Source organism: Filicampus tigris, chromosome 6 (genome assembly GCF_054856515.1).
Source record: "Filicampus tigris isolate MCC_2025a chromosome 6, RoL_Ftig_1.0, whole genome shotgun sequence".
Classification (NCBI taxonomy): domain Eukaryota; kingdom Metazoa; phylum Chordata; class Actinopteri; order Syngnathiformes; family Syngnathidae; genus Filicampus; species Filicampus tigris.
Window position 1 is genome coordinate 11,892,014 of NC_141222.1, and position 25,123 is coordinate 11,917,136.

The following is a 25,123-nucleotide window of genomic DNA, read 5'->3' on the forward strand; positions in this document are numbered from 1 at the left end:
TGGGTCGTCAAAATCAGAAAAACAAGTGGTGAATCTATATTTTTCACTTTTTCCCAATTAAACCACTGAAAAGTCTTCAGTAATACAGTATATTGATTTATTGCGATGTACCTGTACTATGTATATTAAAAAAATAAGATACTATATACAGTGTATTTCTCATCGAATGAGAATGTGAGAAAATGCAGGGACCAGACATTCATTTATTTATGAATCCACATAGCATTAAATATTTGTAGACAACTAGACATACTGTCAGCCACTGACTTTGGTGCAGGTAGCGTGGCTTCACTTCCCACTCAGTGACAGTGTGAATGCAAGTCTGAATGATTGTCTGTCTCTATCCATGCCCTGTGACTGACTGACAACCAGGTCATTGTGTAGTCCGCCTTTTGCCCAAAGACAGCTGGGATACGCTCCAGCACTAAGCGGTGCAGAGAATGGATGAATGGACGCATACTCTTCTTCATCTGCACCAGTTGTGCTCATCAAAACAACTTCAATCACATCTCACCACATAAGGAAAAATATGCCACATACCACTGCAATAGAAAACAATGTTTATTTGTGAACAGCAAATTGCCATAAGTGTACAATTTAGATTTTTGTAACTATTATTCAACTCAATATTGACATCTGTCTTATCGACACAAAACGTCTACAAACATTAAAATCAATGCAAAGGCTCCCACGAAGACCTTGCATTGAACGTTTACTGTGGCAGTATAACCCACTGGATATGATAGAAAAATTAGAGATTAGAGGCCTTAAGCACAAAGGCACAGTACCATTATGTTCCTAATTAATTTTTGGAAGCCATATAAAAATGGGTACATCTTGAAGAAGAAAAAAATTGTGGAGCAAATTCAAGACTATTGCACATTGTTATCACATGTAAACTGCAAAGGCTGGAAGGTTCTACAAGTCACTGACCTTTCACCTTTAGCAAAAAAAAATAATAATAATAATATAAGCACATTCAGCAACACTCACCATTGTTTAACTGCAAAATATACTGCAGTGCCCTTTAAAACATATGTTTGCATCAGTTTGTGGTTTTCACATTAAAAAGGCACTAAAGGAAACAAAAAGGGCCACCAACGTAGGAACTGTTCTTCAATGTGAACTGTTATTGCTCAGATTGGTGTGACAAGCTTTCAGCTGTGAACCACATCACTTGGTGCCGACAGCTGGTGTTAAGTACAATTAAATATCTCCACCCTTGTAGTGGATTGTGAGCCCCGCCCAGCTTGTCCTGTCACACCGCAGAGTTCCTTCTATGTGCACACCCTGCGCTTATCGTCAAACAGTTTCCGCACAGTATAGACCTGAAGGGGAGGAGGTGACAATCTTGTCAGCACCAACCATATGAAGCCCTAAAATTTAGTAATGAACAGCAGTTTACCTGGGTGAAGGCCACGCACAGCATCACCAGCACGCTGGCACACGACCAAAACGAGACTCTCCACAGGTTGTCTTCCAGGAGGTTTCGGTCCCTCGCCTCGAAAGCTCGCAACAACGTTTGCATCTGTCGACTACGCTCAAGACGTTTGTGTACAGAGTCCATGTACTCCTGAGAGATGAAAGGGGAAAAGGCCAATAAGCTAATTGGTTTAATCCGTTTACGACACCCCCCCCCCAACACACACACACAATTCACACCTTTCTAAACACTTGTTACACTCAATAAATTTAACTTTTGAAATGAAAAATGAAGAATAATATATATAATAATATATAATATCACTACAGTGAATCTTTCTTGTGGAAATGTAAACTAGTTGCCATGACTACCGTCCTTCTACTTCTGTACTTCCGGCGGAAGTTCTTCTTCGTCTTCCATTTAGACAGAAGAGCGGTAGTCATGGAAATTAGCTTACATTTCAACAACAACGATTTACAGTGCCAAAAGGCTGATTTAACCCACTAGGATTGTACCTTTGGCTACAATCCGACCCAGGAGTCTGCTCAAGGTAAGCCATTTTAAATTACGAAGAAAAACTTCAATGTACCACTAGTTATTAAGCCGACATTTCATAGTCCTCATGTGGTGCCGGAGGCAAAACGAGCTCCGCTCACATTCATTTCTGAACATAGCCCATAATAAGCAGTTCATGCTTCAGTTGTTTACTTTTCTTGCATTGCCTGACGCACTGGGCTCCGGTACGCCGTTTGTTGGGAGCAATATGAATATCGGAACATTGAACAACGTTCTGAGTTTCCAAATGGTCTGAGTGAAGCAGTGCGCTCGGAGGGTATTTCCGAATGCACCATGATGAGGGAATGGGGATTTTGGGGCAGACGAGCTCTAATGTTCATGGTCTCGGTTACGGAAAAAAAAAAAAAAATCCCCTAAAAGAAAAAAGACATTTTTTGTCTGGTCCAACTTAGAAGGAAGGAAAAATAGCAAGACAATCTGTGAAATGGCAAGATAAACCCACAATGTATTAAGTGGTGACAAATGAAAACCCCATGATCGAGTGAAGCCGCAATAACCGAACAGCAGAGTAGCAACGCAACACGCAACACTATTCAATAATTATTTTTTTGTAAATTAAAAACTCCGACACTGTCAATCTTATTACTTGTGCAAAGGCAGAATTTTGATGCAGCTCTTGAATTGGATTTCACTGGATTGTGCAAGTATACTGGCGAGAGAACTGATATGTCACATTCTGAGTAACTTTGAAAGCAGTTAACAAAACATTTCAAATGACAAATGTGTCAGTTTACAGTGGCAGAGGAGGCTGCCACAACACAATGACCAATTGCACAGTATATTATCTGAAATATAAGAGCTGTGTAATACATTTGAATATTATGCCTGTACAAAAACAATTATGTTCACTTTTGACTGAAACTGGCTAAGGAATTGGTATTTATTTAGTGTGTTTGCGTACGTTGTAGAGGTTGGCAGTGGTACAACTGTCATCATGAGAGTTGTGCCTAAAATTTTGCTTACATCAATGAGTTACACTGGAGTCCCAAATATTAGAAACGGTTATCAGTATGACGCAGTACAGTTCTACACCACTAGAAACTGCAACCACAATAATGCAAAAATGCAGAATATTTGATATTTCCTTAGAAACACTGCAGCTCACCCTCATATCCTGCAGCTTGTACTGCAACATGTTTTCATCCACCTCCTCTAAACCAGTCCACTCTTCATCGCCACCCACATCTCCTCTTTGTCCCTCGACGTAAAGCTCGAAGAACACCATTTTCTCTGCGAAGTGGCTGAAGCTGTTATCAAAGCAGACTTGATAGTCTCCCTCCACTGTGGGCTCCACCCTGAGTACAGAGCAAAAACAGGAAGTAAAGCCAGCTGGGATGGGTCCAGGATCAGAATGTGGGTGTGATTTGAGGTGGCACAACTAACACATGAACTCCATCAGAGCGACGAGTCTCTGCGACCATCGGGACGCCCTCTGGATTAAGGATGGTGAAGTCCACATCCATGCCGGCTCCTCCAATTACCTAGTATTAAAAAACACACACCTACACTTTTTATTTTCCGAACAGATGGACCCGCAAGCAAACAATATTGACAGTGCGATAGTGCAGGGATGTCCAAAGTCCATTTGTGGTCCGCCACATATTCTAGTAATAAAATAAAATGCCTGAATCACAAGGTTATGATGAAAAGTAAAATTGTTGACTATTTTTTTTTATTAAAAAGAAAAATGCCCAGAATAGTTTAATTTAAAAGCTGTCGTCATTTTATTTTTTTATTGCTTTACTGTAAAGAAACTGTTTAATGAAAATTTGCAACATTTTTCAATTCAAACTAATAAATACATTTGGATGCTACAATATTGTCATACATTTTTTACATTATGTTGGCTCCCTACTAAACAATCATTAACATATTTATATTGGAATGCATGTGTGCATTTAGACATTTCTTGGACACAACATTAGGTTCACCTGCACATTTTAATGCTGTGATTCTGAACCTTTATTGAACCACATATTTAACGAGAAAAATTCACGGCACACTGAACGAAAATGTGACAAAAAGTGGATACACGAGACACAGGTCAAGTGTATTTCATCTGATAAAAGGAAAACGTCATTAATTCTGCCTGCCGTTGTAGGTCGCTGCAATAGATAGATGAACAAAGAAAAAATAATACATTTTGAATTAAGTTAAATTTTCATCTTTTTTTCTCCCCTCAATATTACACTGAACTGGAACTGGCATTCTGATATTCCACACACCTAACTGTTGATTGCTAAAGCAGCATTAGTTAAAATATGCGTAGTTAACTTCAAGCACAGCACGTAAACACTAAATAAAAACATTAGGAAAAAAAACCCTCAAGATAGAATATTGAAATAGTCAGCATTAAGCCTATGTTACCTGATATTCGACCTCCATCGTCCCATTCTGTATTGCCCGTTGAAAGAAACAATCGGATTTCCCGGCTTGCAAAAGAAAAGTGAACTCGTTGCTTTCCTCCCCAAAACCGAACACCTCCCCCAAACTCCAACCGAACACTACAAGGAGCAGCAGTTGCGTTTTGCTCACAAGGAGAGGATCCATACCGAGAATATTAGCTAAATTACGGTTACAGGTCACACTCAGACATTCCTTGATATCGTTCTTCCGCAGGAGAACTTTTTCGTACTGTGATTGGTTAGATAGCGAACGTCGCGTCACGTTACATCAATGACCAATTAGAGAGTTGAGCGTATCACTTGTCGACCAATCACTGAAGAGAAAGATCCACCAGTCGTGAATGACCAAAATATGTTTTTCGAGCCATTGGCTGGGATACGTAAGCGTGTCCGCCATATTGAATGTGTAGGAACTGCCAGTAAACTAGTAAATGAAATCAATCCACTAAACGTCGTAAAGGGACAACCAACAAAGTGCACAACGTCAGTGCCTCTCATTTAACCATTGATAACACTCACACACGCACGCACACACATGCACACTCACACAGTACAACCCCAATTCCAATTAAGGTGGGACATTGTGTTAAACAAAGAAAAACAGAATACGATTTGCAAATCATGTTAAACCTATATGTAATTGAACACTACAAAGTCAAGATATTAACTTTCAAACTGATGAACATTTTTGCAGATAAAATCTTTAACTTAAAATTTTATAGCTGCAACATGTTCCAAAAAAGATGGGACAGGTGGTAAAAAAAAAGACTGAGAAAGTTGAGGAATGTTAATCAAGGATAAGTGGGAACAGGTGATATGATTGTGTATTTAAAAAAAAGAGCTTCCCTGAATTGCTCAGTCGTTTACAACCAAAGATGGGGCAAGGTTAACCGTTTTGTGAACAACTGCGTGAGAAAATAGTCGAACAGTTTAAGGACAATGTTACACAATGTAAAATGGCAAGGGATTTGGGGATTTGGATTTCATCATCTACAGTCCATAATTTCATCACAAGGTTCAGAGAATCTGGAAAAATCACTGCATGTAAGCGGCAAGGCCAAAAACCAACATTGAATGCCCATGACCTTCGAGCCCTCAGGCAGCACTGCATCAAAAACCGACATCAATGTGTAAAGGATATCACCACATGGGCTCAGGAACACTTCACAAAACCCATCCATCCATTATCTATACCGCTTATCCTCACAAGGGTCGTGCAGGAGCCTATCCCAGCAGTCTTCGGGCAGTGGGCGGGGGACACCCTGAATTGGTTGCCAGCCAATCGCAGGGCACACAGAGACAAACAAATATCCGCACACACAATCACACCTAAGGGCAATTTAGAGTGTCAAATGAACCTACCAAGCATGTTTTTGGAATGTGGGAGGAAACCACAATACCCAGAGCAAACCGACGCAGGTAAGGGGAGAACATGTAAATTCCACACAGGGAGGCCGGGGCCGGGATCGAACCCACCACCTCTGAACTGTGAGGCGGACGTGCTAACCAGTCAACCACCGTGCCGCCACTTCACAAAACCAATGTCAGTAAATACAGTCCTGTGTTACAAGCAGTAAATTCAACAAAAAAATGTACTATGCAACGCGAAAGACATTTATCAACAACGAAAGACCACCGGCTTCTCTGGGCCCGAGCTCATCTAAGATGGAATGACCCAAAGTGGCAAAGTGTTCTGTGGTCTGGCGAGTTCACATTTCAAACTGTTTTGGGAAATCGTGGACGTCATGTCCTTCAGGCCAAAGAGGAAAAGAACTCTCCGGACTGGTATTGACGCAAAGTTCAAAAGCCAGCATCTGTGATGATATGGGACTGTGTTACTGCCAATGGCATGGGTAACTTGCACGTCTGTGAAGGCACCATTAATGCTGAAAGTTACATACAGGTTTTGGAAAAACATATGATGCCATCCAAGAAACATCTTTTTCATGGACGCCCCTGCTTATTTCAGTAAGACAATGCCAAACCACATGCTGCACGTGTTACAACAGCGTGGCTTCGTAGTAAAAGATTGACCTGTCTCCCATTGAAAGTTCGTGGCGCATTATTGAACAGCTGAAGCTTTACATCAAGCAAGAATGGGAAAGAATTCCACCTACAAAGCTTCAGCAATTAGTGTCTTCAGTTCACGAATATTTATTGAATGTAGTTAAAAGAAAAAGTGATGTAGCACAGAGGTAAACATGAAATTCCTGCACTTTAAGCGTTACCCCCGCGACACCATACAAACACAACATAGCTGTGAATTGAACAGCACTCATTCAAGCCCACCGCAGCTCCACACTTCCATCTGTCCTCGCTACATCTTTATCTCCAATAAACACAATAACGTGTGCATATGCGTGCCGTGTACTTGGCTTCACCATATGGAGGGAATCATGTTAAACAATTCCCTCTCGCTACAACGACAACAGATTGGGTGCAAAGTCCATCACGATCACACTTGTGTTGAATACATACAACATTTATACACCTCCTACTGTTGCTGATGTTAAGAAGTAATTTGGAAAACTGTACAAACAGAAATAGCTGGCCAAATTAAATGAATTAATGGGACATATTGTGAAAAAAAAAAACTTTTTAATAAATTGGATGCAAATATTGACGGGTATTTTAACTTGACAACTGTAATTGACTGTAAAGGTCCCACACAAATCAGATGAGTGCTTATCTTAAGTTTAGAGTAGATTGTTTGCCCGGAAACAAGCACGCGGTTGCTACTGCTAGCCCGCTACACTGCAATTTATATTTGCCACAATTTACCACTTCACAGCTGAAGGAGGAGCCCAAGAGCAAGAAAATCTGCTGCTGCTACTGAGTAATTTAAAACCATGTACTAACAGCCAAGAAGAAAATACAAGTTCATGGAGAATGGGTGTAAGTCACACTCACAAATTCCACTATTTGTCATACTTACTACAAGGGAATCCTCGCTGTCATCTAAATGAGGACAATTAATAGTTAAAAAAAGAACATGACTACATCTTCATGTCTGTGCAACACATTTGTCACCTTCAAACAGTAACACACGCAGCTGCACACTATTGAATCAATTCTTCTTCTACAGTATCGTTTCCATTGGTGAGAAAATGTTACTTTACAAGCATAAGCAATACCAAGCCATTTATCCAGGGGTAACGTCTCGACTTTGATTCAGTTGTATCAAATGCAAGCATGTCAATGTATGAATTCAGGAAAATACCGCAAGAGCCAATAGAGACTCAAAAAGAGAGAAAGAGAGAAAAGGAAGTGTCAGCTAAGGGACGATAACTGCTATATTCAGTGCTCATCGTAGGGAGTGTCCCACACACACAGCCTTCTCTTGCTCTTGGGTTGTTTCTTCCCTGTATCATCTTCATTTCCTCCTTACACGAGCTTGTTAAAAAGAGCAATATTGGTGACAGTGTGCAGGATATGCGCGAGGCAGCACAGTCAGCTGAACTAAGTGTTCATCTAAAGTCTTGGCTCTAAGGTTAGGCATTTTCAAAGCTCACACTATTTATTTATTTATGTATTTATTTTGAGTGATTATCTACCATTGATGTGGTTGTTTTAATCATTGTGTTTCATTTGTTTTTCTTTAGTTGTATTTACAGAATCCAAACTAGGGAAATTTGTCTGCTGTACGTGTGGCTGAGTTCAGAAGAAACATCTGGAGCATCAGAATCCAAGGTATTGTCTTTATTTAAAAAAAAACCTTTTACTTGTAGCATGTAGTACTGTCTGTTTTCATACTATATACTCATTTGCTTGCAATAGTCAGACTATGGAGTAATCACTTCCGAGAAGTCAGGTTGCATCACATGTACACGCAAGGAGGAGCCGCTATTTATTTTGGATGGCATTTATACCGGTCCATCTTTCTGTCTTCCTTTCATTATCTTTCATTTTGTGTCTGGACTTGTCTCAGAGTCTGCCTGCTGCCTCCTTGCCCAGATGGGCCTTGTGACCTTGTGCCTCCTTGGATCACAGGTGGAGTGGGAGACAGGAGATGGCAGAGAGCGGCGCGGCTAGCCACCCCCAAGTCTTTGTGGTGGACAGCCAAGCCGGCTTCTGCCCCCCTCCCAGACCTGTGAAAAAAACACGAGGGACTCCGACAGGGAACAAGTTTCTTCTGCTGGTGGTGGCGCTGGCCATGCTGGGACTTGTTGTTGAGGGATGTTTTGTCTATAAACTTTACATGAAAACAGAGGTGAGGTTGATGTCTACAAATCTTGGTCTTTCCGACTAAAGTCAACAATGTTTTGATTGCATTTCTCCATTGAAAATTTCCCTTTCCTTACATCATGAACTCTCTCATTGTGTCTCTTTCACACCCCCACGCACATACGCCACACACGCACACACTCACAGGCTGTAATACAACTGAACATCCCCATTATATTGGGCTTGCCAATCAATGTTTTAGTCACATTGTGGCAAATGTGTCAAGGGGAGGATACTGTCTCTCACGTTCCCAAAATAAATGTCTTACATTAGATTTTGCATGTTGTAATTTGTTAAATACAGTATGGCGTGAAAACCTTTGCAGTCATTTGCTGAACAATAGAATAATAATAGCTTCAAAAATAGCTTTTTTGCGCAATGATGTTAACATTTTGTTATTCTGTAGTTATTTTCAGTTAAAAAAAAAATAAATCTATTTTTATAAAATGTATTTATAGAAATATTTTTATATTAGTTTACTATAGGCACGGTGGTTGACTGGTTAGCACATCCGCCTCACAGTTCAGAGGTCGTGGGTTCGATCCCGGCTCCGGCCTCCCTGTGTGGAGCTTGCATGTTCTCCCCGTGCCTGCGTGGGTTTTCTCCGGGTACTCCGGTTTCCTCCCACATTCCAAAAACATGCATGGTAAGTTGGTTGGACTCCCTAAATTGCCCCTAGGTGGAATTGTGAGTGCGGATGTTTGTCTCTGTGTGCCCTGCGATTGGCTGGCAACCAATTCAGGGTGTCCCCCGCCTACTGCCCGAAGACAGCTGGGATAGGCTCCAGCACGCCCCGCGACCCTTGTGAGGAGAAGCGGTATCGATAATGGATGGATGGATAGTTTACTATAGGGGCAAATTTAACCGTTGCCTAATACTTATGCACAGTATTGTAAGTGACAAGTTTAATATCCACCAATTGACTCACTGTCAGCACATTATATAGTTTTGATCTTGTGATTTCCTCATTCTATTTCCAACTAAAGATCCTTCTGCATGTGCATGTTGACATCTTTCAAATTGCCACACAAGAGGCCTCTTTTGCTGTGTAGACCTCAACAACAACAACACTTCCTGCTCTTGAACTTGTGACATCTTTGCTTGTCTGACTTTCTCTTGTCTTCACACTTTCCCCCGGCAGGCATTTTCCATCTGTGTGTCAGATCCTCTCTGTCGAAACATGTCCAACACTAAAACATTTGCCCAGCAGGTAAGATTGAATGGTGAATGTGTCAATGATTAATAAGTCACATTCGGCTTCTGAATTGCTCAGTGTTTACTGTAGGTCTTTTTGTCTCTTGCAGGTTGGCTCCTTAAACGGCCAAGTGGCATCTGAAGGTATGATTATAATGATAAAACGTGAATACAAAAAAGAAAATGATCTGATGGGGAAAACAACAATTGCATAACTTAAACAGGCTCTTTTTATACACTGAAGTCTGTCCACAGACGAGTATCTAATGCTTAAAGTGGAAATCAACCCAAACATATTTCTTTCAAGAAGATGTTCCCATCAGGCCCAAAAGTTGAAACACAGCATTCTGATGAATATTAATTGCGTTTGTGGAATAAGAGTTAATCCACCCGTTTTTAGCCATCTCAGGGGGCGGCCATTTTGTCACTTCTGTCGACTGAAAATGATATTCACAAGCGCTCAGGGCTCAGGTAACGACCAATCACGGCTCAGCTTCAGGAAACAGGTCAGCTGTGATTGGTCGTTACGCAATATTTATCAGGATGCCTTGTTTCAACTAGTGGGCTTGCATAGAACATTTCCTTGAAAAAAATATGTTTGGGTTGACTTCCACTTTAAGTCTGAGTGGATGATAGCCGAGTCTTCTTTAGACCACAAACTACTTGAGACTAAGTCGAGTATGCCTCTGGTGGCAGCCATGCAAGTAGTACAAACATTCCGCAAATGATCATGACACAATCACTCAAATATCCTTTGTACACAAATGACAACTCTGAACCACAAACAAATTTATAATGATGCCCATCCTTAATAGATGGATGATAGATAAGATTTAAAACTGATTACAATACTTAATTGTATCCTTATACCGATGGATTTTCTCCCCTCTGGAAACAGGAAGCTCCATTGAGGTTCACCCAGTGCAAACTCTGCTCGGAACTAAGCCCTTTGCTCACCTGATGTGTAAGAGTCCCCTTAATACAGCGCCTTAAGTATTACACAGAATGAATATCGGAATTGCTATTGTAGATAGACATTTATATCTACTGCTTGACTGTATTGGTAGAACGCTCTCTCAACTTCATATCAGGCAGCAGCAATCCGGTCGGGGAGAAAAATGTGGTGCAGTGGGTTGACAAAGATGGTGACGCCATCACCCACCAGATGGGCTACAACAATGGCCGCCTGTTGGTGGAGAAGGACGGTTATTACTACCTCTACTCCAAAGTGCAGATAAATGCGGCAGAGGTGTGTTCTCTCATGCAGCACAAGGTGATGAAAGACACCGAGGCATACGACCAATCGATTGAACTTATGAAATCAAAGAGGTTAGTGGGCACCTTGTTTCCTTCCTCTGTTGCAAACTTACTAGATTTGCACCATTTTAAACTGTTCTCAGTCTGGACAGGGTCATTCAATTGCTGGCGCCACTTTGACTTTTTCCTCCAGGTCCCGCTGCTGGACCCCAAGACCTTCAAGTGTCAAGTCATCAGGTGGGGAGGATATATGGGACAGTTTTCTGGCGGGGGTCTTCCACCTGCAGTCTGGAGATCAAATTTTTGTTACATTGGATAAGATACAGAAGTTGCGTCCCGGACCTACTGAAAATTTTATGGGAGCCTTTATGATATCTCCATAGAAACATGTTTAAAAAATGACAACTAATTGCACATCTGTCTCATTGTGATAAACTTCTTCTTGTCTCTCTGAATGTATTAAAAGTACTCATTAAAAAGCAGCAAATCATTGTGATCCCATAAAACCGTGTCTGATATTCAGACTACATTATTTGTTGCATGAATAAAAGTTCTGTGTATTAACACAGTATGTGACGAATGGAACGTTATTCCGGATTGTTAAATCATTCTCCCAAGTTTCTTTGCAAGGCAATTAAGTGCCCAAAACACATATACTGTAGACAAGCCACCGATCTACAGGTCACATTGCACATTCGCAAATTTATTGATGTGTTTTAAAACACACGCCTGCAAAGCAATGTGCGTGTGTGTTAAGAGCAGGATGTGGCGAGGTATAGATGCACAAAGGAGAGGATAGAAGGTCGACCAGAAAAAAGACGCAGAGACCGGTGTGGTTGACTCAGCTTTTTCCAACGTATACTGCTTCATGTATGTACAAACACACACACACATATACTGGCTGGCGACCAGTTCAGGGTGTAGACCACCTTTCGCCCATGGTCAGCTGGGATAGGCTCCAGCACCTCCCCGTGACCCTGGACAGGATAAGCTGTTTTGAAGATGATGATATATATATAAGGTATTAGAACCGTCTTTGAATCAAAATGTACTTGGCTGGCAACCAATTCAGGGTGTCCCCCGCCCACTGCCCGAAGACAGCTGGGATAGGCTCCAGCACGCCCCACGACTCTTGTGAGGAGAAGCGGTATAGATAATGGATGGGTGGATGGATGGTAAATATCGGTTCCAAGCTTTGTAAAAAATTGTAGTTGAAAAATACAATTAATCATGATTAATTATGGAAATATTTGAGATTAATTAGTTAAAAAACGTTTGACAGCACTAATATATTGGATAAAGGATGGATGGATATATATATATATATATATATATATATATATATATATATATATATATATATATATATATATATATATATACATATATATATATATATATATATATATATATATATATATATATATATAAATATATATATATATATATATATATATATATATATATATATATATATATATATATATATATATATATATATATATATATATCAGAGAAGGGCAGTCCGTCCCTGGCCTGGCTGGATGGCCATTTTTGGGGCGGGGGGTGGGGACTAACACATTTTAAAAAATGGCTGGCTGGACTAAACATGGTCGGAAGTGGATTTTAGTCCGGCCAAATTTGATCTCAGCCTACTCGGTGAAGGCTTCTTTTCAGGCTTCTGTCTACTCCCGCTTCGGCGCGAGCGGCAACTGCTGCATTGATTCACATGACCGATGCATTGTGATGTTGGCGACAGGTCTGCGACACACATGAGGAATTGTTACTGCTCTGATCAGTCCATTATGTATAATAAATAAGTAACTTGTTGACTGTGACTTCTGGGCGGCTGTTGGACCCAAATAATTATACAATACGACAAAACCAACCCCAGGGCTCGCAATGTAAGTAAGCACATGCAGTATATATATATATATATATATATATATATATATATATATATATATATATATATATATATATATATATATATATATATATATATATATATATATATATATATATATATATATATATATATATATATATATATATATATATATATATATATATATATATCCATCCATCCATTATCTGTACCGCTTCTCCTCACAAGGGTCGCGGGGCGTGCTGGAGCCTATCCCAGCTGTCTTTGGGCAGTAGGCGGGGGACACCCTGAATTGGTTGCCAGCCAATCGCAGGGCACACAAAGACAAACATCCGCACTCACAATCACACCTAGGGCCAATTTAGAGTATCCAATCAACTTACCATGCATGTTTTTGGAATGTGGGAGGAAACCGGAGTGCCCGGAGAAAACCCACGCAGGCACGGGGAGAACATGCAAACTCCACACAGGGAGGCCGGGGCCGGGATCGAACCCACGACCTCTGAACTGTGAGGCGGACGTGCTAACCAGTCCTCTGCCTTGGTCAAATTACTGAGGTTTGTTTACAAGTGTTCCCATTGATCGGAGCTGTTGGAAATATGTGAAATGTCATCTTTAGTGATTGAGGGCTCTATTCATAGACGGCACAACTGCCCTCAAGCATAAAAACCGGAGCATCTTGATTTTCGAGCAGGTGCAAGTCAGGTTGATTTGGTTAATCTCTCTTCGTCACGCTGGTCGTTACTTTGACATGCCAACGGCTTGCTTGCTTGATCTCAGGCCAATAGCGGATGATTTGTATTTATTGGAAACAAAAGTAAAGGGAGAACGACCAAGAAACATGAAGTTAAGTTTAAGGTAACTACGTTTAACACCTGGCAAAGTATCTCCATGCCAGAAACTCAGAATGTACACCACACTTAAGGCAGTAATTAACCAAAAAACATTTCCATCTAACTAAAGTAAATTCGCTTATGGTTATCATCACCATTATATAATTTTATCCAAACATTTGAAATCTTAAATTTCTAAATGCCATTTATTTGAAAAACATCTTTAATTGGAGTTGAAATTCCACACTTTAATTACACCTTGACTGTTATTTACAAAGGATTGTGATGAAGTATGGAGGTAAAACAAATAAAACTCATTGTCCAAATATGTTTGCATATGACCTGAATGAATGTAGGTATAGGGCTCTTTATAAAAGCACCATTCTTCAGACAAAAGAGCACAAACTTCAGCAAGGAAAGTTGACAAAAAGAGTCTTCAAGATATATAAACAACGTGGAGAGTGGAGAGACCATGTTTAGAGAAACTCTTGAAATAATTGGGTTATTTCCTGTTATAAGCCCCAAATCAACACATACGCATCTCCTGTGCACACCTTAGAACAGAAAGTTGGCCAGTATGTGGTTGGTGGTAATGTAAAACCTATTCAAAAACTTATTTGCTCCGAATGTACATCTGTTCTTTTATAATACTATATTTTCTGCTAAGAATACAATTTTATACAATTTATACAGTGCCTGTCTAGCTATTACACATCCATCAACATAAAACAAATCTAGATTTTTCATCCTGCCAGTTGTTAGCTAGATGTTTTGCCAAAAGATTTTGCCTGAATGAGATCCGGTGCATGAGTTGCATCAAAGAGGGGTTGAAACTTTTTAAGATACTCTAACTTAACAATACATGTAGTATTGTGGTTGTAGTTTGTAGTGGTGTAGAACCCTACGATAATAATAATAATAATAATAATAATAATAATAATAATAATAATAATAATAATAATAATAATAATAATAATAATAATAATAACGATAATGATAATGATAATAATAATATATTCCATGTGATGCAACTGCAATGCAAACTATAATCACAATAATAAACACTAAACTGCTCTCGCATTACCAACAAAATTTGTGTTGAGCATGCTTAACCTTTAGTTTATTGTAAATGTCTGTGCACTACATTAAAGATGCAAATAAACAGAATGACAAACAATGGTTCATATCTAGACTTCTGTATTTTGCTTTTTATGAAATATCACTCATGAGTCACAATGCCGAGAGACAAATTTCTATTAATTTTCTGTCATCGCCACCTCAAAGTGCGATTGGACCATTTTTTTTCCGAAGCCGCACTTTAAAATAAATAAACAGGAAGTGATGCGCTGTTACTTCCCGCTTAGGCAACAACAAAGAACTTTCCCCTTCGCTAGACACTTTTCAAATATTCCACTTATAACTTTGTCGCAATCACTTTCACAGACGTCATTTTCTCCCTTTCACACTCACACACATATGATCTTATATGTTTATTTCCATGTTAATATGGATACAATCAGCACGGTGCAGTTCGTCCATTGGACTTACATTGTTTCGTCACATTTGGCAAGTCCACATTTTGAGCATCAAACAATACATCTGAGATCTTTTGGTCGGACTTTATAATTAACAATGCCCAAATCTAGAGCTAGCTGAATTGTAGATTTCTGTATTTTACACTTTCAATGAAACACGCATGTTCCTGTCATTCTGTTCCCCTTACTTCTGTTAGATTCTTCAGATATGTATGTTAACTAGCAAACTACAAATGCATGGAATTGATTGAAACGAGCCACTGATGGTTTTCGTCTGACACCGGTGCATGCATCATGGATTTTCCACTCAGAGATGGTGTGAATGTGAGTCTGAATTGTTGTGATTCTATATGTGTACCATACTGGCGACCAGTTTAGGGGAGTAGTTCAGCTTCCGGCCTAAGAAAACTGGGATAGACTGCAGCACGCTTTAACCCTGAACAGGATAAGCGATGAAGAGAATGGATGATTGGATGGATGACAAAAAAAGCTGTATCAATTCATCCATCCATCCATTATCTATACCGCTTATCCTCACAAGGGTCACGGGGCGTGCTGGAGCCTCTCCCAGCTGTCTTTGGGCAGTAGGCGGGGGACACCCTGAACTGGTTGCCAGCCAATCGCAGGGCACACAGAGACAAACAAACAACCACACTCACAATCACACCTAGGGACAATTTAGAGTGTCCAATCAACTTACCATGCATGTTTTTTGGAATGTGGGAGGAAACCTGTATCAATTCAATCAGCTCATTTTTGAGTCAAATTTTTGCAGGGATTCAAGTTGTAAAACTTGCTTTTACACAAGCCTGTGTTTACCTGTTGGTTTGTGTTTATTTAGCAAAACTCAACTGTTGTGTAAATATTTTGTTATTTAGTCTGCAATAAAAAATCACAACTTTGGTTTTCTATTGTGTTAATACCAAAGCAATGATTTACAGTGAGTGTTGCAGTGCTGTGAACTTATCTGGACTGTGCTCTCACTGCTGTTTATCCAGCATGCTATGAAGTGAATCCAGAAGAGAACCTTGAAGCCATTTATAAAATAAAAAGAGAACCAGCAACTCAAATAAAAACAAAGTCGATTGCACATTAACACTAATGTAGTGTTCTCAACATAAAATAACATCATATTTGTTATACAACAACTTGCAACATAAATACTAAAAAGTTCCGTCTTGTCAAATAAATACGCACATTATTACAAAGAGGCAGTCAGCGTCTAGTCCACTTGCTGATCGTGAATTTGCTTCTTTTTTGTTTTGTTCTGTGAGCTCCGCAAAGTCTTCCATGTGATGCTCTTGTTGAGTTCTTTAGTTGGGTAACTTGCAGGTCACATGGAGGCGGTTCTGATGTCAGATATTAGTCCAAGAGGAACATACCCAAATTAGAACCAGTAAGCTCCAGCTTCCAGTCCTGCAGTCCCTCTTTTGGTATATTCATGTGAGTGAGCAGCCGCGTGTTGCCATCCAACCAGCCGACTGTCCAACACTTCTTGCTCTGTGATAGGGGCTCTGCCAGAAGTTTCACTTGGCAGCTCAGCTTGTCCCCCACACGCACGCTGAGGAGGCCAGCGCTGCAATTGTAGGTGCAGGTCAGGTTGAGGTTCAGGTAGATGAAGTAAAACCCAGCATGTCGGGGCCTCAGCCAGTGTTGCTTGGAGTCAAAATGGAAATTGCTTCCAATAGACTTCACAGAGCCGTAAAGGACTTGATCCCACTGAACTATTGAGTTCCCCAACTTGCCTACAAAAGGAGACAAACACATCCAATTATGTACATGCAAACAACAAGCATAACAAATCAACAAATTGGTTGTTGTAATGTATATGAAGTTTGCTTTCTATGTTGGTAAATAGTTGTTCATTTAATACGTTAAGTTATTTAATAACAAGGTATCTTTGCTTATTGCTTTTTTTTTGGGTGTGTGTGTGTGTGGGGGGGCTCAATAGCCTCTTTCCCCTTTGGTCAATAATGAAATTCAGTCTGCACATGTTACATGTTCATTATTCATTTTAAATCAACCTGGATTATATCGGGATGGAATTAATAGACATTGCGCGCCCATCAAATTCACTTCAAATTAGATGAGACGACTTATATTTGACATTTCAAACTAATTTCTGGTTTTTTTTTTACATAAATAAACTTTATTCTAAACATGCAACACCTCAAAAAGAAAAAAAGAAGAAAAAAAAAGAATCAGTAAAAATTGGATGATTTTGCAAAATTCGACAGTCAGGAAAAAAAGTAAAATATGTAAAATATTTACTATAGAATATTTTATTGCTTCCAGCGCGGAGTTTGCATCCGGGTAAGCGCCTTCCTCCTACATTCCAAAACCATGCACGTTCACTGAAGACTCGAATTTGTCCTCAGGTGTTAATGGTTAAATGGGTGCAGACTAGTGTACAGTACCTACGTCACCTCTCGACCAAAGTCAGCTGACTACAGCTCGACTCTAATCAGAATAAGCGCTATAGAAAACGGACGGATGGTGGTGTAATACATTTCAACGAAAATAAAAAGACTTACTTGAGACTGCTTCCAAGAAAGCAAAGTTCTGCATCTGTCAACATACAAAAAACAATGAGATACTAGATCATATTGTGCAAAAGAGGATAGCATTTAAGCGAAATGTCTGATTAAAAATTCCAAAATACCTTGTATGCCGGGCTTGGTGTGGGTCCTCTTAGTTCTCCCGTTGCAGATTGAAAGGAGGGCCGCAGTGAGTCCACCTTAGAGCGCAGATCCATCAGGACCTGGACGCCCACTACAGCCATGGCACTGAGCGCTGCAAACAGGACGAGGATGGACACGACCACGCACACGTCCAGACAGCGACCACGATCGCGGCTTCTCTTCTCCGGACACTCAATGTCCATGTCTTTAGGTCTATCTCCCAACAATGCGCACATGAGGACAGCTGAGGGGACAAGACGTCTAATTGTCGCGGGTAACTTCCACAGGATGGCGGCTCTATCTGCTCCACAGTCTGGTCCAATCCACAGGATTGAACAGAGTGTCGTCGAGCCGGCCCTTTTATAGCCGAAAGGTGAGAGTTCGGTTTCGCACTAGAAAGGAAAAATCACGGAAGTCATGGGTTTCCCTCCTCGCCTTATTCTCACGCCGCCGCCTCCTCCTCCGCGATGCACTGTCCGGGGGCGTGAAAACTTTCCGAGACTCCCTGATGTTTCGCAACCTCCTACAGCCTCAAGCGCCACATACATACTTTATTTAGAGACAGAGGAAGTGAAACCGGTTCCACTCAACCTATCAAAAAGAAAAAAAAAACTGAGTAGAAAACAAAACATCACGCCGGTAAACCAGCTGTCAAATCTAAAACTAATAAATAAATAAAAAATAAATAAATAAATAAATAAAAAAGGCCACACTCACATTTTAATAAATATTTTATAACCGTCAATAAAACAAATGTAGAAAAATCAGGAATAAAATAAACAACAACAAAAATTCAAACCAGGCATATACATTATACGAATAAATTAACAAAATAACAGCAACAAACCCTATCAAATCTGTAAACACACCACACAAAAAATGTGTGCGTGGGGGGAGGGGGGGGGGGGTTTCGTCGCCTGTGCAGTGTATAAAGATGGAGTGTAACGCTTGAGTTACATCATCTAGCCAAAAAAAACAGTTTTCTGGTGCAATTTTGGCACATCCACGAAAACGGTTTCGCCTCTCATGCAGCCAATCATATTAAAGCATTCATGTGACGTCAGGAATTCCCCATCATGTGGGCGATTGGGAACGTAAGACACATTCGCTTTCCTGACGTATTTACGGTCCGAGCAGCGGTTCCTATTGTTTGTTTCTATTGTAATTGTATTGTATTGCCAATTCAATAATTGTTATTGTATGATTGCTCAAATCTGAACAGTTGGCAAGAGTGAAATATTAAAAGAAAGTATATTCATACCGAGTGTAAACTTTTATCAAATGCTTTATAAAAATAACCATGACTAAAAAATTAGGTCAATTTTTAAAATTGCTGCTGCATACTGTGAAAACGTTTGGAAAATCATTATTCCCCCCTTCAGTTGATTAAGATGTGGTGGCAGAATGTGTTTTGTGAAACCCCAAGTTTGTATCTTTTTTTCCCCCGAAAATTATCAAAGGGGCAACTCAAAGTGGTGCCGCCAGTTGCCCATCCCTGTGCTAAACTTGAGTGAAAATGAAAGTACAAATGAAATTTGACACAAAGTGTAAATTTTTATTTCATAACTCTTAAAGAACAATGATTGGAACAGAAATTTGCAGATCAGATCAGATCAGATACTTTGGTTCAAAAAGTTGCACAGGCAAGTATTTCAAAGTCTGTTTTTGTTTGAGGAAGACATGAACTACAAAGTGTATTTAAAAAAATTGTCAGTCATCTATTTGGGTCAGAGCAAATCAGTTATTGAGAGCGTTTGAATAGAATAGAATAGAATAGAATAGAATAGAATAGAATAGAATGCCTTTATTGTAATACAAAATTTATATAGTTTGGAGAGCCTCTACTGTTTCAGTGCAGACATCAACTGAAAAAAAGATAAATAACATAAAAATAAATACATATAAAAAGAATAAGATACTGTATGTACAAAGAGAGGCGACACGGTGGTCGACTGGTTAGCACGTCCGCCTCACAGTTCAGAGGTCGTGGGTTCGATCCCGGCCTCCCTGTGTGGAGTTTGCATGTTCTCCCCGTGCCTGCGTGGGTTTTCTCCGGGTACTCCGGTTTCCTCCCACATTCCAAAAACATGCATGGTAAGTTGATTGGACTCTCTAAATTGCCCCTAGGTGTGATTGTGAGTGCGGATGTTTGTCTCTGTGTGCCCTGCGATTGGCTGGCAACCAATTCAGGGTGTCCCCCGAAGACTGCTGGGATAGGCTCCAGCACGCCCCGCGACCCTTGTGAGGATAAGCTGTATCGATAATGGATGGATGGATGTTTTGGAGATATCAATATTAAACTAATGACTTTAAAAACGCCTCCTGGAAATGAACAGTACAGCCACGCTTCATGTGTTTTATTGACGGAAGCAAGTAGCAAGCGGAGCTGACGTACAATTGCATCATGACGTCCGTGCGTCTCTGTTTCAGTCGGGTTATTTAAATGTGAGGGGTACCTCTGTCCGCTCAAGACATGTAAACGGGTCAGTCCGAATGACTCAGAAATCTGAATTTTGACCTTAACCCAAATATTGACCGCATGTAAAGATAGTCAATGTACATGTAAATAGGCGGGTACTCAAGGCAGAAAAAATGCTTTGAGCAATTTTCGGAATCGATGCAACCAAATCACTCGAGGGCTCGTTTCAGCCCTACTGACGAATAAGGTATTTTGTCATGATCTGTATTGGTTGATTTTGATTTTAGTTTAGAATTGGTTTCATGTTTTTCTTTTGTTCCTTTGTCTATGTCTGTCTCGTTAGGTTATTGGGTCCACCTGTGCTTGTCATCACGGTCCCTTTATGTCTTGTCATGGAGTTGCTCGTCTTATTTTTTTGTCTACTTAGTTCCCTGTTTTAGTTCAGCCCTTGTTGGTCCTTTGTCCGCATGCATTCCAAGTTTCTTTTGGTTTGTCTGCAGTCAGTCCTTTTTCTTATTGTTTTTGTTTCTTTAATCCGTGTGCTGGTTTGGACTTGTGTTTTTTTTTTTTTAAATCCCAGTACCTTGTTTGCCTTTTTGTTTTTCTTTTAATCTATTCCTTATCTGCACTCTTGCCTCGCTTCCCTGCGTCTTAGTCCTCCTCCATGTCAAATCCCTGACATAACTAGGAGTTGTTCTGTAATCAACATATGAATTTAAATTTTAAAATACAATTAAAAAGTTGAACAGAAAAGGTAGGTTTACTAACAGTCACCTAATAAAATTAGCCCAAGATGAATTATGAAATGTGCTTTAAAATATAAACATTTAAATTTTCAAGTTATATACATCCTACATATGGCGCTAATATCATTGCTCCTTAATGTGCATGATAAAAAGGTGGCACATTTTTACTCCTGCTTTGGTCCAGTGGCCAAACTGATAATGCTTACGTGGGCAGGCTGTGCAAACGCCACTTACATTTTCATCCTTTCCATATTGTCACTTGGTTGTTACGTGTGAAAATGATTCAACAGGATTGCCTTTGTCTTGCACATCCGCCCCACTGTGCGGACGTCAAGAGTTTGAATCAGGGCTTTGGCCTTCCTGTGTGGAGTTGGCATTCTTCCCTGTGTCTGTGTGGGGTTTCTCCGGGTCCTCAGTTTTCCGCCTCCATTCAAAAAACATGCACGGTAGGTTAATTGAACACCCTAAAATGATCCCTTTTTGAGTGTGAATGATTGTTCGTCTGTGTACCCTGAGATTGGCTGGTGACCAGTTTAGGGTGTACTCCGCCTGCCGCCCGAAGACAACTGGAATAGGTTCCAGCACACTTCCGACCCTAGTGAGGATGTGCGCTCCAGATAATGGATGGATGGATGGTTGATACCTGTGAATTAGGGATAAAATTAGGTCAATAATCAGTGATTAATAAAGGATTACTTGATTAATAAGATTTAATGAGGAAATGTTTGGATTACAGACATTTATTTTCTTTTACAGTATTTCACAGGAAAGACTGTGCAGGTTCCAGTTCTTGGATTGTGCGTTCTATTTTATCTTATTTTTTTAATAGGTTGGTGTCTGTTTGATTTTGAGAATTTGTTTGTGTTGCACTGATGTTTTCTATATTGAGCAGGCTGCAGGAGCAGCTACAGGATGGGAATTATTTTTGCTATTGTTGCCAAGATGGCTGACCTGTTTTCTGAAGCTGAGCCGTGATTGGTTTTTTTTTTGAGCTGTGATTGGTCGTTGAGAAGTCGGAATGTCATTTTCAGTCGACAGAAGTGACAAAATGGCTGCCCCCTGAGATGGCTAAAAAGGGGTGGATTTTGCTGCTTAACTCATATTCCACAAATGCAATGTTAATCAGAATGCCGTGTTTCAACTAGTGGGCCTGCTGGGAACACATTACTGAAAAAATATATATTTAGGTTGATTTCCCCCCTTTAAGTAAAAAAATAGAATAAAAATGCACTTGGTCAACTAAAATTATTCAAATGAAGCACAAATAGTTAAATGTATAATTTTTTCTTATGGCTCTAACAACTTCTAACGTTGATGTACTCAGAGAAACACCACATAATCAAAAGGCCTGAGACAAGATCTGAACCTTTGGCAGTGAGGTATTTGTACTCAACGCATCACAGTGCGACTCTTAATTGTAATGCATAACATGACGATGTCATGTCATGTTTTTATGTCATATGTTAGCAAGAGATAGAGTAAACAATCAAGATAAAATAGAAGAAAAAAATCAAACAAGGATACAATGATTGTGTGGTGCCATTTTTGTAGTCTTATGTTTTAAGTATAATTCTTTGAACTCTTTTGCACTGTGGTCAGAAAAGTTGATGATAAAATGTCAATTTTTTTAGCATTTTTTTTTTCTAATTTTGTATTTGTTCTTGTCATCGAAAACTTGAAAACCAAAGATAACATTTTGGGAGGGGGCATAGATATAAAAGAGCTATTGTCGAAAGAATTTCTTGACACTCATCACAATGCGACATTGAAAGTGTATTTTTTTTTATTTCCTGATGTGCTTGGACTACCTTTTTTTTTCAGACGTGTGAGAGTCCACTGAGACATTTTGCACCGAAAAAGTGGAAATGGCATTGTCTCCCCAGATGATGTAATCACACATAACATGTTGACTTTGAAGTCATCACTCAGGCAATTCGAGCATCATGAGAAACGACGACACTAGAGAATATATAATAGGCTTGATGGGAAAATGTGGGGATTCTTTCTGTGGAGGAGTGACAGACAGCTATGTTGAAGTCAGCATGTCACACCCATGACAGTATGACAACGAGTCAGTAAAAGTCATGTGGGTCATTAATTCCTAACTTTTCAATGCCCTAACCTTTATGAAAAAAACAATACATTTTTCAGGTTTTTATAATTATATATATATGTATATGTAAGTAAGTAAATGACATGTTAAAGCTTCAGAAACCTTTATTGATAGAGCTTAAGCATTTAAATAATTTCAGTTATGGGTGGATTGTTCAGACTTGGACTGAGAGAGTTCCACCCTGTTAGAGACATATTTGTACGTAATGCAAAGTGTTGATTATGTAAATAATACTTAGTATTTATAATACCTTATATGTTCCTTATTCTATGATTGAAGTGTTTTTTTCCCTTTTTTGAATAATAATGAAATGAGAAATGTTAAAGCAACACTCATTGATTATGGCTGGGCCTTATGGACAAAAGCAGTAGTGTTTTGCCTGAAAGAAGACTACATTTCCCATGAGGCCACGTGCAGAGCATCATCAAATCTCCAGGTCGCCTGCAGTTGGACTGAATGACATTTCTGTTCCCAGTGGCTAAATGAAGGATGAATGGTGATGAGGTAATGAATGTAATTGTGTCTACTCTAAACAATATCAAATCACGATGTTGAAAATAAACATTTAACAATGGTTTTGGAGCTTATTCCCCACCGCACTCCTCCCACCTCACCTGACTTGTCAGCGCCTGGCATGCTGATTAGTCCAGAAGGCACAGAGTCAAGGCAGCGTTGAATGGAAATCCGTCCTCATCTCTGAGCTCGCGCCAGCCAAGTGGAAGCTGGGCCATCGTTGATCGTACTTGACTCTCCTTTTATCCAGGTGGCCTCCCTTTTTCTTTTCTTTTTACGGGACTACTCAGGCAAAACTTTGTTTCTTCGGTTGTTTTGCAGCTTCTACCACGATAGCAATGATTGCACGTAGATGTTCAAATCGACTTTGTAACGAATGGAGAAAGGGGGAAGTGACATGTTGCAAAGCACTCAGCACATTTGTATTTCATTGTGTGGCAGGGTACCTTCCTCCTTCCTCAAAATTGCTTAATGCCACTAAAAGCACACAGGCCCCTTCAGGCCATGACAAAAGTACCATTCAACTAGTTTTAAGTCGACATTTCTTCACAATAGTTTTGAAAATATTTTATGACAGTTGAAAAGAGGCTTAGTGTTGATTTAAGTAGAACGTGTGTTCAGTGTTTAGGACCATCACAATTTTGTACCTAATTTATCGAAAAGGGTAAATAATAGCAGATTTGTTCAAAAAACATATGAATGCTGTTAAAATCTGCAAATTAACATGCAAAATATAAGTCTTATGCTTGTATATTTTCACATAGAGAGTAACCTGCTGCTGTCATTGTTCTGTATAGAACTGCATGTAACAGTAGACAATTTTGCTAAAGTCTTACATATCGTCGCTGTCCTGTGAAAAACACTTTTGTATATTTTTTTTTCAATTTTCTTATTTTTATGTGACTGGTGATTCCGTGTGACGGACATCGCATTAATGTGAAAATTTAAAATCTTTCCAAAATCGGACATAAGTGTTTTTCACAGGACAGCGACAATATTCTTTTTTAAAAATATCAACTACCAGCATGCTGTCTGGGAGCAAGACACTTTTCTGCGTGCTCCACAATTATAAGTAATTCGTTGAGCAGGAGGAGATTGATAATCGAGTTTTTCAATAAATGAGGCAGCAACAACATTTTGGTCTGTCACAACACCTTCACGTCAGCCAGCGCTTCAGGTTTATTGCTATTTGTAATGCCGTGGTGCTGGTCGAGCTGGCTGTACACGGCAACCATCTTGTCAAGACCGTGTCTTTTCTTGCAAAATCCAAATTGCTTCCACACAAACGAAAGCATTGCTTTGTCTTTAAAATGTCC

General features: G+C 39.7%; 3 protein-coding genes and 1 long non-coding RNA gene across 5 annotated transcripts; 1 reads left to right on the forward strand and 3 right to left on the reverse strand.

The window, feature by feature from the left end:
• Positions 1–543: 543 nt before the first annotated feature.
• On the reverse strand, positions 544–4,694 carry tmed1b (transmembrane p24 trafficking protein 1b). The gene is made up of 5 exons (XM_086034723.1): positions 4,367–4,694; positions 3,383–3,480; positions 3,105–3,294; positions 1,406–1,573; positions 544–1,328 (listed from the first exon to the last, which is right to left on the reverse strand). Exons 1-5 carry the CDS (start codon positions 4,547–4,549, stop codon positions 1,278–1,280), a joined length of 690 nt encoding a protein of 229 aa, XP_085890849.1. The 5' UTR covers positions 4,550–4,694; the 3' UTR covers positions 544–1,277.
• Positions 4,695–7,756: 3,062 nt separating this feature from the next.
• LOC147145827 (tumor necrosis factor ligand superfamily member 14-like) lies at positions 7,757–11,664 on the forward strand. 2 transcript variants are annotated; one of them, XM_086033676.1, is made up of 8 exons: positions 7,757–7,894; positions 8,007–8,094; positions 8,333–8,614; positions 9,770–9,838; positions 9,933–9,966; positions 10,721–10,786; positions 10,914–11,151; positions 11,273–11,664. In XM_086033676.1, exons 3-8 carry the CDS (start codon positions 8,414–8,416, stop codon positions 11,460–11,462), a joined length of 798 nt encoding a protein of 265 aa, XP_085889802.1. In that variant the 5' UTR covers positions 7,757–7,894; positions 8,007–8,094; positions 8,333–8,413; the 3' UTR covers positions 11,463–11,664. The 2 variants fall into 2 exon arrangements, with proteins under 2 accessions (XP_085889802.1, XP_085889801.1); XM_086033675.1 differs by having other exon boundaries at positions 8,395–8,614.
• A 3,316-nt stretch (positions 11,665–14,980) lies between these two features.
• On the reverse strand, positions 14,981–18,464 carry LOC147145828 (uncharacterized). Its single transcript, XM_086033730.1, has 3 exons — positions 17,998–18,464; positions 17,870–17,903; positions 14,981–17,080 (listed from the first exon to the last, which is right to left on the reverse strand). Exons 1-3 carry the CDS (start codon positions 18,250–18,252, stop codon positions 16,698–16,700), a joined length of 672 nt encoding a protein of 223 aa, XP_085889856.1. The 5' UTR covers positions 18,253–18,464; the 3' UTR covers positions 14,981–16,697.
• Positions 18,465–19,557: 1,093 nt separating this feature from the next.
• On the reverse strand, positions 19,558–24,160 carry LOC147145829 (uncharacterized). Its single transcript, XR_015087205.1, has 2 exons — positions 23,909–24,160; positions 19,558–21,824 (listed from the first exon to the last, which is right to left on the reverse strand). It is a non-coding gene; the product is annotated as an uncharacterized LOC147145829 (long non-coding RNA).
• Between the last annotated feature and the right edge of the window lie 963 nt (positions 24,161–25,123).